General features: G+C 38.6%; 1 protein-coding gene across 3 annotated transcripts in view; it reads left to right on the top strand.

The window, feature by feature from the left end:
• Positions 1-9,531, top strand: part of SLC17A5 (solute carrier family 17 member 5) — a 63,625-nt gene extending 54,094 nt beyond the window's left edge. For 2 of the 3 annotated variants that reach the window (XM_027852976.1, XM_027852974.1), the window contains exons 10-11: positions 1,812-1,902; positions 7,793-9,530. In XM_027852976.1, the coding sequence (XP_027708777.1) occupies positions 1,812-1,902; positions 7,793-7,930 (229 nt within the window). In that variant the 3' untranslated portion in view covers positions 7,931-9,530. Of the gene's footprint in view, positions 1-1,811; positions 1,903-7,792 lie in introns of all 3 variants that reach the window. The other variant, XM_027852975.1, reaches the window with a different exon arrangement.
• The last annotated feature ends 10,401 nt before the right edge of the window (positions 9,532-19,932 follow it).

The following is a 19,932-nucleotide window of genomic DNA, read 5'->3' as shown; positions in this document are numbered from 1 at the left end:
TGAGGTGCATACATTTTAAAAGAAATTTTAATTAAGCCCAATGCATCTCCGCATTTATAATAAATTAAAAATAAGATCTTCCATAGCCTATCTAGTGATATTTACAGCACTGTGGTACTGTCCTCCTCCCAGCCCTCTTCCCCAAAAAAAGACAACATTTGCTTTCCTAATTTGTTAATAGAATGACAAATAAAAGTATGATTATGACAGGCCTTAAATATTCCTCCAAAGGACCCCAGAGTTTCAGGGGGATGCGAGAGGTGGACAAAACATCTTTGGGGTGCTCATAGTAGCTGAAATAAGTGGAAGGTAAAAAATAACAGAAGCTTCAAGTGCTCAGTGTGGAACTGACTCTCAGTGAGAATTCAGAGAAGAGAAAAATCACTATGAAATGGTGTGATTGGAAAAGGCTTCCCTGAAAAAGCTAGTAGCTGGGGCTTTGAAGGATAGTTAGGATTTAGATAAGCAGAAAGAGAAGTGGGAGGGCAATACAGGCAGAACAAAAATAGTACCATGGCTGAAATGAGTATGGCGTGTTTCAGGGTACTTACTTGAACAGAGCTGAGGCACTTATGGAATAGCAGGAAGAGAGACTGGGTGGAAAAAATGAATTGAGGTTATAAAGGTCTTTGAAAACCACAGTTTGTAGTGGATACTGTAGAGAGCCATTTTGAGTTTTTGCCTAGGACAGTGACAAAATACTTACTATTAGTAACCCAAATTACAGTTTCATGAAATGCCCAAACCAACATCCTCATGATGACAAATGTATAAGAAAATCGTGTTTAGTAATTTCTAGGGAAAATCTCTTTATACAGATTGTGACTTAGAAGCAAAATCACAGAAAGTTGCTTGAGATGCCAAGAGGTTAAACTATTTGACCAATCATGCAGTTAACAAGTAACAGAGATCTTGCTGACACTAAGCCCTTCTATCCACTCCACCACTGAGCACTTCAAGTCTTGTTTTAAAAGTATCATTTTAATAACATTTTTTTTGTTCAGTTGTTTTTCAGTCGTGTCTGACTCTGTTGACCCCACTTGGGGTTTTCGTGGCAAAGCTACTGAAGTAGTTTGCTATTTCTTTCTCCAGCTCATTTTACAGATGAGGAAACTGAGGCAAACAGGGTTCAGTCACTTGACCAGGGTCACACAGCAAATAAATGTCTGAGGCATAATTTAAACTCAGATTCTTCCTGACCCCAGGCCAGGCACTTTATCCACTGCATCATCTACCTGTTCTTTTATAGCATAGTTTTCTCAAATTGTATTAGAATATTAATTGGCTCTGTTGCTTGGTTTTGATGAATTTATTTGTCTTTTTTTTTTTTTTATTTTGGTGAGGCAGTCAGGGTTAAGTGACTTGCCCAGGGTCACACAGCTAGTGAGTGTCAGGTGTCTGAGGGTGGATTTGAACTCAGGTCCTTCTGACTCCAAGACCAGAGTTCTATCCACTGAACCACTTAGCTGCCCCTTGTTTGTCTTTTCTATTCTTCACTATAAGATGACTCTCTGGGAGGAGAGAAAGGAAGGGAGATACAGTTGAAAATACAAGTGATGTTTTTTAAATGATATTAATAAATTAATTTTAATGCTGTTGACTACATAAATAGAAATGAATGTTTCACCTAAATATTCTACCCTACTCCTTACAAGCATGATTCCTCCCATTTTATCTCAGCAAGTAAAGTATCTCATATTCACAGTTTGATAAGATTATAGTTTATAGTGGGATAGCTATAAGAAAAAAGCAAAATGATACTTAAAGTGTTATCATCAACTAATAAACTGCTGTGGGGGTTGTTTATACAGGTATGCTGGTATCCTTCTAGGCATCACAAATTCATTTGGTACTATTCCAGGAATGATCGGACCAGTCATTGCTAAAAGTCTAACACCTAATGTAAGTAAATATTTTGTTACATAAAACATTATAAGCAGTTCAAAATTGAATATATTGTGATTACAATGTATTTTGAGTACATTCTTCAGTATTATTACTTATGAAATTCATTTTTATTGTACATTTATAGTTTAATTGCCTTTTATGTAAGTAGTAGGTTAAATGAAGATTTTGTGCCTGAAAGCCCCCATATGGTTACATTTGTATGACATTTATGATACTTGAATTATTTCTGTTAGTCAACATTTGACCAATATTTATTAAACGCCTTCAGGGTGAAGGTATTCAAGATACAGAACTTAGATAAGATACAATGCCTGCCTTCCTGGAGCTAATAGTCTAGTGGGGGATATGACACATATACATGTAACTATAAAATAATATGTAAGTGCATTAGAGAATTGCAAAACAAAATTTGCCATGATGTCCTATTAATTACCAGGAAAGTCCAGAAGAGTTTCACAATAAAGGCAGTATTTGAATTGGGCTTTAAAGCGTAACTAGGAATTCAGCAGGTAGAGTTAGGAAGAAGGGCGTTCCAAAAATAGGAGAGGACATGAGCAAAGGCAGAGACAGTTTTTAAGTTTTATTGATTTGTTTTTATTTGGTTTTATATTATACACATTTACAGATTATCACCTCTCTGTGAGAGGTTTCTTGTGTCTAAGTAAAATGATTTAATAGAACTAATAATACAGTGACTTAATTTGAAAATGCATGCAACATTCCACATCTGTAGCATCTATACACATATACCTGTTTTTAAAAAACTAACAAATCTATTTTCTCTTCAGTTCCCTCCTTTTAGAGATGAGGAGCTGAGGTTAATTGACCTCTCCAAGGTTACACCAGTGGTAAACTAAAGTTCAGTAAGCTAACATTTGAGCCACAGTTTTCTGACTCCAATCTTTCATTCTTTCAGTAGCACTACTGTGTTTTTTTTGGTTTGTGTTTGTTTTTTTTTTGCTAGGCAGTGGGGGTAAGTGACTTGCCCAGGGTCACACAGTTAGTACGTGTCAAGTATCTGAGGCCAGTTTTGAACTCAGGTCCTCCTGACTTCAGGGCCAGTGCCCTATCCATTGCGCCACCTAACTGCCCCTAAGTAGTACTATTGTTAAGAAAAGTTTTTGACTCCTATCAGTTCCAATTAATGTAATTAAAAAGATGCTTTAGGGGCAGCTAGATGGCGCAGTAGATGGAGCACTGGCCTGAAGTCAGGAAGACCTAAGTTCAAATCCGGCCTCAGACACATAATACTTACTAGCTGGGTGACTCTGGGCAAGTCACTTAACCCCAATTGCCTTGCCAAAAAAAAAAAGATGCTTTACCCCCTTACACTGTTATCAGGTAAGAGCACCTCTTTGAGTTGCAGAATCAATTAATCAATCAAATGTATGAAACATGTATGAACAGTCTGATCTATATTAAATCACTGGGCTCACCTCTAACCCCCTTGCTGCTTTGGGTCATAGGTATGTGTCTGGTTCCTCAAAGCTTCACACTGGAAGCTGTCACTGGAATGCTTTTTCTTCAAGAAACTTCCAGGCCCAGAAATGTGTCTAATTCTTTTAACAATCTCAGTACACTTCGTCATTTGATTTCATCCAGTGGCTGATTTCATCCACTTTGTTTCTGGCACCTATTGTATATTTTTGATTGATTCAACAGAGGTGTCTGCAGATTGTTCAGACCTAGTTTATATATTTGATTGACTTGGTCAGTCAGAGGCATGGTGACCTGATAAAGGTGTTAAGAAAAGAGTCTCCTATCAGTTACGTTAGTTAGGGTTGGAGAATGTGAAACATCCCTCTCATGCTATGCTGCCTCCTCTTTTTAAGTGGTCCATTTAAGAAAATTAAATATGAACATATCTGTACATTTAAGATGAATTGTCTTTTACAACATGTGTAATTTTCATACACATGAGATTTAATTATGGATATGATTAAATAGCTCCTGTATTTCCATCTTCCATTTTTATTTCCTAGTCTACCATTTGAGAAAAATTTATGTATTTTAAAATTTATTTAAGACCTTCCAGGTCAGGATATGAACTTGGATAACAAATGTTACTCTCTCCTCAGATGTACCAAGATAAGAACTTAAAGCATTTTCATTTTCACTTGTGTTTGTTATTGGTGGTGTTAACTCTCTGTAGCACTCTCCTCCTTCACCCCTTCTTTCAGGTCGAGTCCCCAGAGTTAGTAACTGCTCTTAGTCCCCTCATGGTTCTAGGGGGTAACCCTGATGAACTGAGTTCTAATTCTCTTGCTTACACCTTCCCAGCCAGTGTGTTTCCCCCAATATCGATTAACTAGTTGATATCAATTAACTATTACAAAATATTTACTGAGAAGAGATAGCAAAGGATAGAAATTACAAAAATATTCCCCCAGACAGAGAGGTACACTTTTACCCCTGTGGTAACAAGGAGTTTTCTGGTTGACTTTGGAGCCAGGACTGATAGTTCTCAAAGTGCCTTCTTTGTGCCACCACAAAAAGAGCAGTTATAGTTTTGTTTTTGGTTTTTTTTTTTATGCCTAGCATTCTTGACACCACATTAGCATCTTTTTCCAAAATCATCTTCCTCTTACATAAGTCTGACCCTGACACTACCTTGCTCAAAAACTTGCAATGGCTCCCTATTACCTGTAAAATAAAAGACAGACTCCTTAGCTTGGTGTTTAAGGCCCTCCATAATCTAGCTCTGATTCCATTTTTTTCCCTACTTCATAGACATCTATGTTCAGCCAGACAAAACTGTTATTATTCCCCTGGTTCATCTTGCATTTTCCCATAGCTACACATTGCCAAAGGTCCTTCCCCTGTACCTGAAACACACCCTCTCCTATCTCTGCCTGTTAAAATGATTTTCTTCCTTCCAGGCTCCTAAAGCCTTTGTGAAGACTTCACTACTTCCCACCCACTCCCAGTTGAAGTTGAATTCTCCCTCAAATTTCTTACAAGATTTTATCTGCAACCCTTGCTTATCCTTATCACATTGTCCCTAATATCTGCTTATTCATTTGCATTCCTTGTCCCTCTCATTAAATTATAATCTCCTTGGAGGCAGAGACTGTGTTTCTCATCTTTGTATCACTAGTACCTAGCATGTTACTTTGAGTGTAGCAATATTTACTAAAAAAAAATTTTTGTTGAATCTTTTATTTTTAAAGTATATAATTGAAATCTAAAATGTGTTTATGGGACAATTATTCTGACATAAAACAAAACATTTTAAAATCACTAGTAGAATTTTCATCTTCAAAACTGGAGCTGTGTGGGAATTACAGTACAATTGATGAATTGACTAGTTTGTAAGCCACCCATTGCCTCAAAGTAACACTGAAGTATTATTTTGTGCTGTAGGTTAAACAGAGCAGCTTTGTCTTAGGACTACTGAGAAGCTGCCTTAAACATATTATTCTGGTATAATAAATAATCATTGATTTATTCCCTTTTCTTCTGGTGCCATGGCACCAAACCTGCCTCTCTGATTACTCACTCACAACACATTTAAGATGAACTTTTAAGATTTCTTTTTTGACAAAATACATTCATTTCAGACAAGTATGACTTTTCAATAGTGTTCCTGTCTTTCTCCTTTGTACTGTTCACATTTTTCTATTTAAGTTCACCCTTATTGCCCTAATTCTCTTCTCTTTTTACTACTTATTCTCCTCATTGCTTATTCAGTTCTGTCTGAACTTAAATTATTAAATTCAGGAGGGAAAAAGTTGTCCAAGTTGGGCAAATTATCAAAAAATTTAGGAGAGTTTGGACTACTAAAGTTTAAAAAAGAGAGAGAGATTTGTATTAGTATCTTTTGCTTTTACATCACCTAGATTTCTCCCTGAATCCCTTTCCTTCCCCTCTTCCAGAGGGCTATTCCTTGTAACAAAGAATTTTTTTTTTAAAAGTCAAGAAGAAAAAAAATCAGCAAAACTTATCAACATATCCAAAGAGTCTCATATTATATACACTGTTCCACATCCGCTGGACCTCATCTTTTGCAAAGAAGTGGGAAGAGGTACCTTTGAGGCCAGGCTTATACGATGTAATTTCACAACATTTAATTTTTGTTATTTTATGGTAGTCGTTCTTTCCATTTACATTGTTGTAATCATTGTGTATATTTTTTCCTGACTCTTTCATTTTGTATCTGGTCATATAAATCTTTGTATTAATCATTTTTGTAGTTTCTTAAATCACAGTAATATTTCTTTATATTCATGAACCACAATTAGTTTAGCCATTCCTCAATTTACAGGCATCTACTTTTTTTTTTCCCAGTTCTTTACTACCACAAAAAGTTCTGCTATAAATCTTTTGTATATATGGAACCTTTGTTTTTAGTAATGACCCCCTTGGGGTATGTGCTAGCACTGGTCCAAATGAATCTTTGGTCCAAATGAATCTTTGTAGGAAGACCATGATCTAAAAAATACTTTTCCCACAATACTTTAGCAACAATGGACTTCTAGTTTTGATATATTCATGTATATATATGTTATGTTCTCACTATCCCCTAACAGAAATAGGACAAGGCAGAAAAGTTCAAAGAGTTTACTAGCACTTATATTCTCCAGATAAGGGAGCAAAAATTGAAAGTACTTTTCTTTGCCCATAATGAGCACAAGTCTTACTCATAGTGAGGTCTGCAGCCATCTTAGACCAATAAAATATGTTTCTTACCACCCCCATCATCCTCTCTCGAGAATCATATGTCCTCAAGACATATGTTTCTTTATCTTGACCCATATATCCAAAGTCAGCATGTAAGGCTTTCATGGCCAGAGCACAGCATGCTCTGGGCAGCACTCACAGCTTCCTGGCACCATACTTGGCATCAGTGATGGCCATTGCCACTGTCTCAATAGCAGGGTGGCTTCAGGAAATTGGAACTTGAATCCTTTCACTGACAGTCATCTACACACAACTAAGGCAGAGAAGATGAGTTCAGTGAAACAAATGCAGCTGGGATGCTGTCTGGTAGAAGTCCCAAACTCTTAAGCTACACTGTCATTTGCTTGGAACTAAGGTTCCTGGGTCACTCTTTCTTGCACTGTCCAGTCTCTGTAACGACATAGACTTCACTCCTTCCTTAGATATCACTCTCTTTCAGTGTTTTGTGGACAGAACATCTGCATACACGTGTCTAGTGTCTAGTAATGTTTGCTGAATTATAGTTGGCTAATGCTGCTAGCAAGCTGCTTCTAACTTGGCACCAGTTAGACTCTCACTAGATTGTTGTCTGCTCACATTGGCAACTTCACTCTTTACGTGGTCTTTGAACTTCTGAGGGACACACACTTCAAAACCAGGCATCATCTCTTGTGGATGAGTAAAAGCGTTTTGCTGTTGTTCAGTCCTCTGTGGGCAAATGTAACTAGGTTTTGGTGACCGTTGCTCCCTTGGTACAAGACTGCTTCTAAGCGTTCCAGGCTGGCATTTCTATGTAGGACAGAAGGCTGGTCGGAATCTGGACAGGCCAATACTGTTGCATGTGTTAGGACTTTGAGAAAGTCTTTGAAAGCTTATTCATGTCCTTCTACTCCCCTCCCCCAATCTGCCAGCCAGGATTCTCTTCCACAAAGCTCTCCAGAATCTGAATTCTCTCTCTTCCCCTCCTAAACTCCCAGGACTTAACTATTTAAAGCACCTTGCCTCTTTCTTTGCTCAATCTGGTCATTTCCCTATAACTCAATCAGAAGAAGGTATCTACATCTCAGAAAGTAATCAAAGGGGTGAAATTTTATAGTTCGACGTCACTGCCCTTCCCCCTCACCCCACCCCAGCTCAGAAATCAACTCCCTTGTACGAGCAATAGATTCTAGAAAATGCGGTTAATATCAGTGTTCTGAATTCCCTTTTTTTTTTGTCTTCACAGAACACAGTGGAAGAATGGCAGATGGTGTTCTGTATTGCTGCTGGTATCAATGTATTTGGAGCACTTTTCTTCACAGCTTTCTCCAGGGGCGAAGTGCAGGGCTGGGCTCTCAATAATTATCACAGGCATCTAAACTAAAGGAACCATGGAGAAAATCACTCTCTTGATGCATTTTTATCATCATGGAACCTAAAAGTGCCTTTGATATTTGAATGCGTAAAAACTCCGCCAAAAAAATGTACTTATATAGTTGTAAGGCTGGAAATTATGAAATGTCACTACTTGATTTTTGTGAAATTTAATATTTTTAATCATTTATAATGAGAAAAGCTGTGCTTCAAGTTGTAATTTAGGTTCATATACACAGCTATAAGAAAATAATTATGCATAGTAGTTCAGGATTAACATACTGACTAAAAGTCAAAAAACATAAAATAGGAGTGCTGTTTATTTTCAAGAGAGCTATACACTTAGGAGAATAAGCTAAAGTGAACCCTATCCCTTTCCACAAACCGAATGGAGATTCTCAGGTATTGGTAAGGACTTGTTCTCATCTAAACTTCTCTCATGAACACATTTCACCTAGTTCAAGCCCAGCTTTGCTACTTACTAGCTTTTGTGACTTTAGGTAAGTCATTTAACCTCTCTGAGCCTCAGTTTCCTCATCTGTGAAGATACCAGTACTTGCACTTCATAACTCACAGAGTTATTGTGAGGATAGCACAACATGTTCTCTAAGTCAGAGCTATTTTTAATCTGCTCTCCCTCATACTCAGGTCTGAAAATTTACAGTTTCCATGGTGCTGCTAGCATCCATAGAATCTGGCCTTGCAATTGGTCTAGTACAATTCAAAATATATTAAGGGTCCACTGTGTGTAAAGCCCTGTGCTGGCTCCTGGAGAGATAGAAGATAGTGAGGGAGGATCACTGCCTTCATGGAGTTTACTCTTGGCCAGGTAGCTGTGGCAGGGGCAGCTTCATTTTCACCAACAGACTATTTTTACCTAGACCTTTCCTCTCTGGCTCATGGGGCAGGCAGTCCAGCCATTGCCACCCAGACTAAGATTTGCCAGTAATAGCTCAGTGCCATTACTTTGGGTAGAGTTCTCACTACATGGCTATTAACTGACTGATGAAGCTGCACTTTCAGAGCAGCCAAGGCTGGGGGAAATCTCAACCTCTCTGTGTGTATTTGAGGTAACTCCCACACACTCTGCTCAGCATGTTGAACTCTGAGTTGTTGTATAGTCTGCAACACAGATTTAGACTTCTGGTCATTCCTAAATCATCCCATGAACCATGCTTGGGACCAGCTGTCCATGCCGCTGCTTCTTCTGGTTCCAAATATAGGTACCTGCTTCTTGAGCTATTGCAAAGGCATCGAACCCATCCTCATTCCTCTACCTGGCTTAACTTGAGCTTCTGTTTGCAATTCAAAGTAAAAGTGGTTTTTAAAGGCCAAATCATCCAGGGACAGTCCCTGCTGCTTCTGGTCCCTGGGATTAAACTTCTGGGATTTACAAAGGGATTTTCACCAAATTTTCTGCCAGTGATTTCAAAGCATGCTTTAAAGAACCTTTATTTGATTTAGGTCTTGGCTAAAGTTTTGTAGCTATTAGTCCTATCTACTTATCTTGTCCGGGATAACTTTTTTGTTACCTATTGGGTGCAATTTTATGTAATTTATTTTTCAAACCATATTCATTCCAACATTTATTGTAAATAGTTTTAATTTGTTGTGTTGGTATCGCTTTTTATATGTCATTAAAATGATGATTAAATGTGAATTTTCTGGTTTTTTACAGCTTTTATAAGCACTTATAAAATCTCAGCGATTCATAAGAGTTAAAATGTTTTCTATTTTCAAAATTAATACCATACACATTTTTAAAAGGGATGATATATAATATGCACATTTTTTCTTTAAAAAGTTATCTAGGGGCAGCTAGGTGGCGCAGTGGATAAAGCAAACTGGCCCTGAAGTCAGGAGGACCTGAGTTCAGATCCGCCTCAGACCAAACACTGACACTAGCTGTGTGACCCTGGGCAAGTCACTTAACCCCAATTGCCTTAAAAAAGGGGGGGGGAGTTATCTTGAAACAAGAACATGATTTTTTACTGTGCTATATCCTCCTTTAATACTAAAATAGATCTATGATTTCATCTGTGTGGGTATTCCTTCCAGGGAAGCAGATCACAACCCATCTGCACCTCCCCGTCGTGTGGAATTCTTGTCCATTCACCTCAGCAAACCCTTTCTACGGGGTCCATAGGCACCCTGGGGCCTTCTTCTATCTCATGGTAGGGCAGATACCAGGGAAGCATGTAAGCTAGACGTCACGGATCCCTCCTCCCTCTTAGTATATGACTGGTCCGTTTTTTTGGTCCCATCACTAATGGCACCTTTTATGTCACTTTTCTCAAGGTCTCCACTGTGGATGTCTCTTAGACTTTCCACATTAAAAGATAGACTTTTGTTTCAAGGAGAATATTAGGTTCCTTAAAAGCTCACACACAAAAAAACCTTATATATTTTTCAAATACTTCAGTGCACACTAGTCCAGGGCTTCTTAAACTTTTTCCACTCGCAACCCCTTCAGCACTTCTTAAACTGTGGGTCATGACCTGGTCTATATAAATATACTGTAATCTTTTTTGATCAATGGAATTTTATGCTTCAACTGTATCTAATGTTTTTCAAGTTTCCTTTTCAATATTCTTCATGAGATAACTGTGAACTGAAGTCCAAAGTATTTTGTTTTAGGTCACTGTACTGCTTAAGCTTAGCCATCCGTTTACTGTCTGTCTCCTTGTATCCATAAGATAGCAAAGGATAGTATATCCTTTTCCATCTTTCTAGTTGGGGTGACCAACTTTCACTAAGCCATCCATATAACTTTTACCCCCTGGTGTAACCAAAGAACACATTTTTTAAAAAACTAGAGAGAGTCAGTCCTGACCCTAAACCAGTGGACCCGCCTGAGACCCAGAATAACGAGTTATCCCTCAGATGGTTCTCAGACCGGTCCAGTATTTTAGGCTCAGGATTGAAACAAAATGAGAGTCATGGATCATAGAATCCTTAACAAAAGAAGTTTGCTTAACCATAGAATGGAAAGGATATTCAGCAAAGATACAAAAAGTTGGATGCAAATCCCCTCACCTCTGCGTTTGCCTGGTCTAAAGGATGTGTTGATTCATGTCAGCAGGTTCAAGCCATGGTCCCCTTGACCAATTACATCTTGAGAACTGTTTCATTGTTTTGGGGGGTAGAAAGGGGAGAGGAGATAAACTCGGCTGTGTGGCAAGAGCCTTCCAGGCTTAATAGTTGATGTTGTTCCTATTACATCTGTTAATGGATAAGAACCGAAAGAAAGCTCTATCTCTACAATGCTGATATCTTTTGCTTTTTGTGTTGGTCTTTTGAGTACCCAAAATTTTAAAGTTTTTGCAAACAAAAAAATGCTAACTAAACATGGTACCAGACCTCATAACAAATGGTTTCTTTTTTTTTTTTTTGAGCTTGCAAACAGTTTAATCTTCCAAAGGCTAACCATTTCCCCTGATATTTTATTTATATCATCAGTTTTCTTGGAAAGCCAAATTTTTCATCTCATCACAGATAGGATACTAGACCTATAGTCAGGAAGACCTGGGTTCAAATCCTAACTCAGATGCTTACTAGATGTGTGAGCCGAGGCAAGCACTTAACCTCCCTTTGGATTTTGCCTCAAAGTTCTTATCAAGTTCTAAAACTTGCTATAACCACCCATACTTTAAATACTTGGATGTCCACTTTTTTTTTTGTTCTAACTCTATGATGGGAACTTCTAGTAAGTTCCCAGAGCACAAAGAGATTAAGTGATTTGCCCAGGGTCACATATTTCAGGGACAGAACTTAAACCTATATCTTATGACTACAAGGTCAGGCTAGATAACCCCAGTTCTAATCTGATGAGAGCAAAAGTGTGCCACCCTGAATTCCAGACAGCAATTTGGAATTATGCTTTAAATTTTTTTTATAAGTGACTAAAAAATCCAAATCCTTTGACCTAAAGATCCCACTGCTAGACATATACTCTAACAAGGAAAAAGACAGAAAAAAAAGTCCCACCTACCCCAAAATATTTGTTGCACTTTTGTGGTAGCAAAGAATAAAAAATAAAGTAGATGTCCTTTAGTTGGAGAATAGCCAAACAAATGGGTAGCTAGGTGGCACAGTGGATATAACAATAGGCCTGGGGTCAGGAAGACTCATCTTCCTGAGTTCATATCCAACTTCAGACACTTACTAGCTGTGTGACCCTGGGCAAGTCACTTTATCCAATTTGCCTCAGTTTCTTTATTTGCAAAATGAGCTGGAGAAGGAAAGGGCAAGCCATTCCAGTGTCTTTGCAAAGAAAACCCCCGATGGGGACAAGAAGAGTCAGACACCACTAAACAACAAGCCAAACAAATAACAGTGCATGAATATAATAGAATATTGTTGTACTGTACTGCCCCAGGGAAGTGAAAAGAAAAAGTTATTCCAGCCTTTCTCTGCAGAGGTAGGGGCCTTGGGTAAAACTGTATCTACTGTCAGGCTCAGTTGAAGTGTTGACTAGTTTTGTTGAAATGATTGTTTTTCCTCTTTTTCATTTTGTTTTTCTTTTAAGAATCAGAAACTTTAAGATGTTTGAGATTAAATTTTCATTTATTCATTCAACAGCTATGTGTCAAAGAGAAAAGTAAAATAGTCATTGTGGGCCTTCAAGGACTTTACATTTAATTGAAGGTGGAAGAAAGAAAATGTATTCAGATAAGTAAATACAAATTTATATAACAAATTAGCGCACAAATACTAGTGCTGGTGAGGTGGGCACAGTTTAGTGTTCCATTTGAAGAGCCCTTTAAAATATCATTAGGTCCTTTGTGGGGACATAAGGTTTGTATGTAGTATTTCTGTTTGTATACGGTATTTGTATATAGTCTTTGGAGAGAGGAAAGGTACCAAAAATTTGGAGGACAAAACAGGCTCCCTGTAGGAAGAGGCCCTTGAACTGAGCCTTGAAGGTTCTAAGAGTTGGAGATGAGGAATGGGAGCATTCCAGGAAAGGCTGTGTTTGCAAAGGCACAGATGTGGAGAATGGAATGTTGTGTATGGAGAACGGGAAGTTTAATCAGTTTGGCTGGAATGTAGTGAGTGGAGGGGAAGGAGGCAATAATGTATGATAAGCCTGGATAGGTTACATGGAGCCAGATTGTCAAGGCTTTTAAATACCAAACAGAATATGGTATTTGTATTTACTTATATACAGATGTGTTGTTTTCCCTAATGGAATGTAAGCAAAAGGCAAGATGGTGCCTCTGAGGGTTCATGAGCAGGGGAATGACTTGGTTAGACTCACGCTTTAGGAATATCACTTTCGCAGTCATGTGGATGGATTGAGAAATGAGGGCCTGGAAGCAGAGAGACAAATTAGGAAACTGTTGCAATGGTCTGGGCGAAAGAAGAGGGCAGGAGCAAAGGAAAATGGGACAGAAGAGGAAAGGGGAGAAAACATGGATGCTTGAAGGATAGTAGTATGCTCAACAGAAAGAAGAATGTGTTAAGGATTAGATTATACATTCTCTTTGATGACACTGGCACACTGTTCAAAATAAAGTTCCTCAGAATAGAAATATGTTGATGCAGCATTTGAAATAACTTGGGGGAAATATCACTGAGGAAAATGGCTTCTTGGGTCCTCCTCAGCCAAATCAATTGAACCAGAATTATGGGAGAGTGCTGTGTCCTCAGAAGTGGTCAGATGGTAATCAGCTCATTTCAATTAAAGGCAAAAACATAGAATCCTAAATTCAGCAGGGTTGTCAATTTTTCTTTCCCTTGGAAACAGACGAATCTTCCTTAGCTGCCTTTGGCTTTTGGAGAATATTCAAGCAAACAGCCAAATATTACAGAACTGTGAGTAATAAAAGTAGTTCTTGCAGAGAAGGAATCATATGGAAAACCTGTACTAGCAAAAAAGCTCTACATGGGAGAAAAATGTATCTAAACAGGCACACTGAATTGGAAAACGAAGTGTAGCTTCCCGGTCTTCAACCCTTGCTCGGTGAGGAGTGATTAGGATGAAAATGGTAATTTTCCAGGCTCCTGTTTACTTTCACTTTATCTCTTTTGGGGGAGGAGACTCATGAGGAGAAGGAAGGTTAGATTTCCTGTAGCAGTCATCAGAATGATCCAATCCTTATGCAATTGAGCTGAAGCCACTATAAAATCCTTGTGTGTGTCCCCTCACATCTCTCCTCAGACTGGCAGAGCAAGAGCTAAGCAAACCTTATGTCCCCACGAAGGACTTAATGATTTTTGCAAAGTGCTCTTCAGATGGAACACTAAACTGTGCCCACCTCACCAGCACTAGCATTCACCCCTCCTGGAGGGAAAAAAACACATAGATGACATTTCTTACAAAACACCACATATGTTGCTGCAGTAAAATTTCTGTTATTATCCCCTAGTTTTTGGTCTAATAACTTCCATTGCACAATGCAAATACTTTAGCTTTGGACACATACATCCAGAAAGGAAGCGAGTTCTGTTTTTTTCAGATGCAAGTTGTCCAGCACTGTCCTCTGTCTACAGTGATGATTTCCCAGAATTGTCAGTACCATATGTGTTTTCCACTGTTTTTCCAATAAGAATGGTAAGTTTGTACTGAGCTATCCAAACTGTCCTCCTTTTGACTAAGTGTTTTGGGGACAGCTAGCTGGGATGAGGGACATGGTCTAAAGACCATGAACTAAGAGAAGTTAGCTGTCCTATGTAAGGATTAAACCTATGACCTAGGAATCCAATCAAGTTAATGGCCCAAGCTATATAATAATTAGTAAAATATTTCTTTAATATTATTTCCCTTTAGTATTATCGCTCCTTAAGATGGAAAACAATTGCTATTTATGGGACAAAAGCTTGAAATAAAAAAAACTTGAAAAGTTTTATAAATAATATATTGGGGCTTTTTCTGTTTACAAAGCTAAGTTATGTGATTGTGTGTGAAGAGTTGCATAACTCTAGGGTATTACAACTTAGAATCTTTGTGGGACTAATCTTTGTTCCTTAGATATGTCCATCCAACTGCATATTATAATCTGGACTATTGTCCATTTTTTCCTTGTGGATATTGATTATTAATTTATTTAGGAGGTTCTACAATTCTGAGTCTTGGGGCAATCAGCACAATTTCATTTGCAAACAGGAATACCTAGAATACTTCATCATGAATGAATGAATGAATGAATGAAGCATTTATCGTTCACCTACTGTGTGCGCTGTGCTAAGAACCTGAGAAATAGAAAAGTAAGACAGTCCCTGCTCTTGAGAAACTCACTTCCTAATGGGGGAAATAACACATATAGAAGGTTTCAGCTGCAAGTCAGATGGAAAGGTCTAATAGCCCTTAGAGTATATTCTCAAAGCATATGGTAATGGCTTTTCCTTAATGTTATTTCCCCTAATAAAATCATATTGGTCTCTGATATTGAACCATTTGACACTGGAATGGAAGCATTGCTATTCCAACAACTCCTGGGTTTCAGGGTCCTGGGCTGTCTTCACCAGGGTTTGAGGGGAGGTAATTTTCAAGGTTGTGATGGTTTGATCTCTCTGGTGCAAACTGCCTCCCGTCTCTTCCATAAAGTGCTTGCTGCTTTGGCTATGCTGGCCTGCCTTCCCTGCAGGGGAGACAGTTGGTTGGCAGTTGGTGGGGATGACTGGGCTGAGTTGCCTCTCCACACAACGGCCAGGAGGGCTAAGCTGGAAGCAGGATTGGGAGTGGAGTGAGGCTGCCAGCACCACAGCTCCTATACTTAACACCTGTTGGTGTCAATTGACCAGCAGTTTTGGCTGGTGGCAGTGAGGAAGGTGGGTCCCTTCTCCACAAAGATGTCTCCATTCAATGAGGGCTGTGGGAACAGAGGTAGAAGCAAAATTTGATGTCCTGGCGGCATAGCTAATTCCCAAAGCTCGTGGGTTTCAGGGGCCTGGACTGTCTCCATCAGGGTCAGTCAATAAAAATTGATTAAGTCCTGGCTATGAACCAGGCACTGTGCTAAGTGCTGGGAATACAGAGAAAGAGCTTTCAAGGAATTCACAGTCTAATAGGGCAAACAACCTACAAACAAAGTATAAACGAGATATATATGGGATAATTTGGCAATATTCTCAAAAAATAAGTACAATGGGATTGTGTATTCTTGACAATTCAGTCAACTGTGTAAGTATAAAAATGTGGTCCACCGTAGAATATCATCTGTGAAACACTTCCTGTTTCCTCTCAAAACCCCAGAAAGGATGTATGTGTGCAATTTTCTCATTAAGCTTTTTGTAGAGAAGGGAGAGTAGGTATATTTGTAAGTAGTTACACATATTTTCTTTGATTACCTTTTTTCCAATAATAATAACTATCGTTTTCTAGAGGCATCTGATATCCTCTCTTACTTCGGATATCTTGAGAATTGCCCCAAAGGTGTCCTCAAAACTGTGCCTTTGGGCTGCTAGGTGGTATAGTGGATAGAGCACTGGCCCTGGAGTCAGGAGAGCCTGAGTTCAAATCCTATCTCAGATGCTTACTAGCTGTGTGACTGCAAGTCACTTAACCCCAATTGCCTCAAAGAAAAAAAGAAAAAGAAAACTATGTCTTCAGTAAAATGGAGAAATACCTTACTCTATAGATACTTGTTTTGCTCCAATTGCTTCTCCAACATTGTTGGGTTTTTTTTTAGTGTTATTTCTACTTTGCCAAAATGACCCCTAAAAAAGAGAAATAGTCAATGTGTGGAGGGGCCATGGAAAGACTGGCACACTGATGCAATGTTGGCAGAGCCGTGAATTTGTCAGATCATTCTACAAAATAATTTGGAATTATGTTAAGAAAAGTGACTAAACTGTTCTTCCTCTTAGATCCAGAGATCCTGCTCCTGGGCATATGTACCCCAAAAAGGTCAAAGTTAGAGGGTGTCAGCCATCACAAGCTGGTCCCACGGAGGGGGGAGGGGCCGATCTCATTCATAGCAGTACACTTTGTAGAAGCAACAAAACAAAATGTGTGTCTTTCAATTGGAAAATAGCTGAAATGAAAGTCTATCATTTGGGAAATGGTGGTAGTATATGAATGTATGACTGTTATTGCACAGTAAGAAAAAAGAATGTGCATTTAAGGTATGCATGTGTTGCTTTTATAGGTTATGCATATGCACACAGGTTTACTAGAAGGAGCTCCCAGAGATCATGTAGATAGCACTGAAATCTCCACCACCTGTCTCCAAGAAGACTGATTCCTGCCTGGAGGGGAGCAGGAGAATGAGTCTATGAAGCTGACCTATTTCTCCTCTGAGAGGCAATACCAGACCAACATTATATCCAAAGGCTTGACTTCCTTCCCACTAAATGCCAATTATGCAAAGACTATCACAAAGTGAATAACAAATAAACCCATTTGTCCAAATTGATAACGACAAAAAATAGAGCAGTTATACAGATTAGCATATACCAGACAATACATACAAAGAATAAGCTCTCCCAGGGCAGCTAGGAGCACTGGGCCTAGAGTCAGGAGGACCTGAGTTCAAATCCAGCCTCAGACGCTTGACACTTACTAGCTGTGTGACCCTGGGCAAGTCACTTAACCCTGATTGCCTCACCAAAAAGAAAGAAAAAAAAGAATAAGCTTTCCCGCTTGGAATGACATATGTCAATTCAGCTGAGAGACAGTGTCCCCCCAGTCTTACCTAAGGATAAATTTTCCAGAGTCTCTAATCTAACCTACTGGAAATGTGAACATAGTCAAAGTAGCAGCCCCATACATAACAGCTTCTTACCAAAACTCTTCTCCCAGGCGCTCATCAGCTCCACCTCTCATCTAGTTACATTCCCTCAACCAATGAGTAAGTAGAGTCTTATGCAAAATAAGACTTGAACCCTATGTTATATAAAGAATCTGGAGAAACATGGGAATATGTGTATGAACTGTTGCAGAATCAAATAAGTAGAATCAGAAGAACAATATACACAGAGGCACCAACAACATATAAGAAAAGATCACTAAAAAACTAAACTCCGAGTTAATGAAAGACTAATAATGGTCCAGGAGAACACATAAGAACATAAACCTCTCGCTACTTGGCAGAAAGGCAAGGGATTCTAAGAACACAATGTTGCATTCATTGTCAGATGTAGTCATTGCAGTGATTGGTGTTGCTTTAACTGTCTTTTTTGTTTGTTTTGGGGTGGTTTTTGTTTTTGATGAGGCAGTCAGGGTTAAGTGACTTGCCCAGAGTCACACAACTAGTAGGTGTCAAGTGTCTGGTCTGAGGTCAAATTTGAACTCAGGTCCTCCTGACTCCAGGCCCAGTACTCTATCTACATCGCCACCTAGTTGCCCCAACTATCTTTTTTATATGGGCAAGTTCAGTGGGTAGGGGGAAAGAAAAGGAATGGGTATATCTAGAAATGACAGTAATATATAAACAAAATGTATCATTAAAACAGATTTTTTTTAAATCTTCACTGACTTGAGTCACTGTGATAATATCAAGGGAAATAGTGGAGAACAAAGGAAGGCTGATGAAATATAAAGTGAGCTTTGCACATTAGAACAGAGTGGAGTGGAGTGGTATTTTCAGCTAACTCTAAAGAAACTTGCAAAAGAATCATATTTTAGGAAGCCATGATTTAGAATTAAATAGGTATATTTCTTTTTGTATTAGTATAGGAGGTTTCTCCATGGAGCTTCCGTCCCTGGGGGCTTAGAAAACACAAAGAAAGACTTTGGAGTGACTGAAACTCTGTGCTGCTGAACTGTGCAAGCTCTTAGAACAATGGGAAGCTTGGGCCTGGCCTCCCCTCCCCTCTTCCCACACCATACCATGTTGGTTGCTACAACTGATGGAATCTGGAAAGAAAACATTCAATCCTTTCACATTCATTCTGCATATTTGATTCTGAAACACAGCACAAGTTATTAAGACTACAATATGAAAACTCTGGTTAATAAGAAAACCCCTCAATGCTGTATTTGACAGGGTCTTATCACAGGGACAGTATGAATTAAGAAGATGAAACTAAAAATATCACATCCAAATTCAGCATCACCCACTGGTAAGAGGAAATAGAGATTAGCTGTCACTCTGAGACCTTAATTTGATTTAAGTATCGACTATTGAGAAGTACCCCCAGCTTCTTGACTGTCTCCAGAAAGCTCTTTGGAAAGAAAAGCTCTATCTCCTACAGCAGTAGGTCAAATCCCATCCCCCTCAATTGGTGGGTGAAAATAAAAAAGTCAAGTATTGTGGAATCACTCCAGGCTTCCGGTACAAAGTTTTGACTATGCAAGTTACAGATACAAACTTTCCTCTTACATTTGATGGAGATCAAATGACTGGGAATATAAACTGGCAAAAGGGTTAGTGGTTAGGAGAATGTGCCAACAGTAATACATAATAGTAGAGTGGCATGATTCATTCTATTTACTCAGCTTTTTATATCACATCAAAATAAAGGGTCAATATTTTAACTAGCCTTTATTAGTTCAGTTCATAATATCACATGACTGGATTCTATGGAAACTGGAAAATTCATGTTTTAGCAACAACAGAGCATATATTTCTTGCTTTTTTGCTCCCCCTTCAAAAAAAACTGCCTCTCTCTTTTATGTATTCTTACATGCACACACATCCAAGCCTCATTTGTACAAATAGAAAAAAATCTAATATAGCTGAGCTAAATTCATTATCAAAATTCTTAGGTATCCAAATACTGTTGAACGTGCAACCTACAGAAACAGCCTACTGTATTTTTTTTTTAACACAAATCAAATATTTGACTTGTCTTTGTCAACAAAAAATGGGGGTGGGTGGAAACATACAAAGGGAAGATTTTTTTTGTCTGCTGATTTCTGGAAGAACAGAGCTGCCCCTAGGATACTACAATCAATAAGCATTTCTTAAGATCCTGCCACAGGACAGGCACCATGTAAAACACTGAGGAACATGAAAAAGAAAAATCCCTTTCAGCCTCTAAGGGGCTTACATTCTAATTAGGTTGAGACAGTTTAGTATAGTAAAGAGAGTGTGGGAGTTGGAGACAGAGAAACTGGAATTAAAT

The sequence above is a fragment of the Vombatus ursinus genome, unplaced genomic scaffold, assembly GCF_900497805.2.
Source record: "Vombatus ursinus unplaced genomic scaffold, bare-nosed wombat genome assembly UNPS02009835.1, whole genome shotgun sequence".
Classification (NCBI taxonomy): domain Eukaryota; kingdom Metazoa; phylum Chordata; class Mammalia; order Diprotodontia; family Vombatidae; genus Vombatus; species Vombatus ursinus.
The sequence above is the reverse complement of the archived record's forward strand: the minus strand, read 5'-3'. Positions and strand labels throughout refer to the sequence as shown.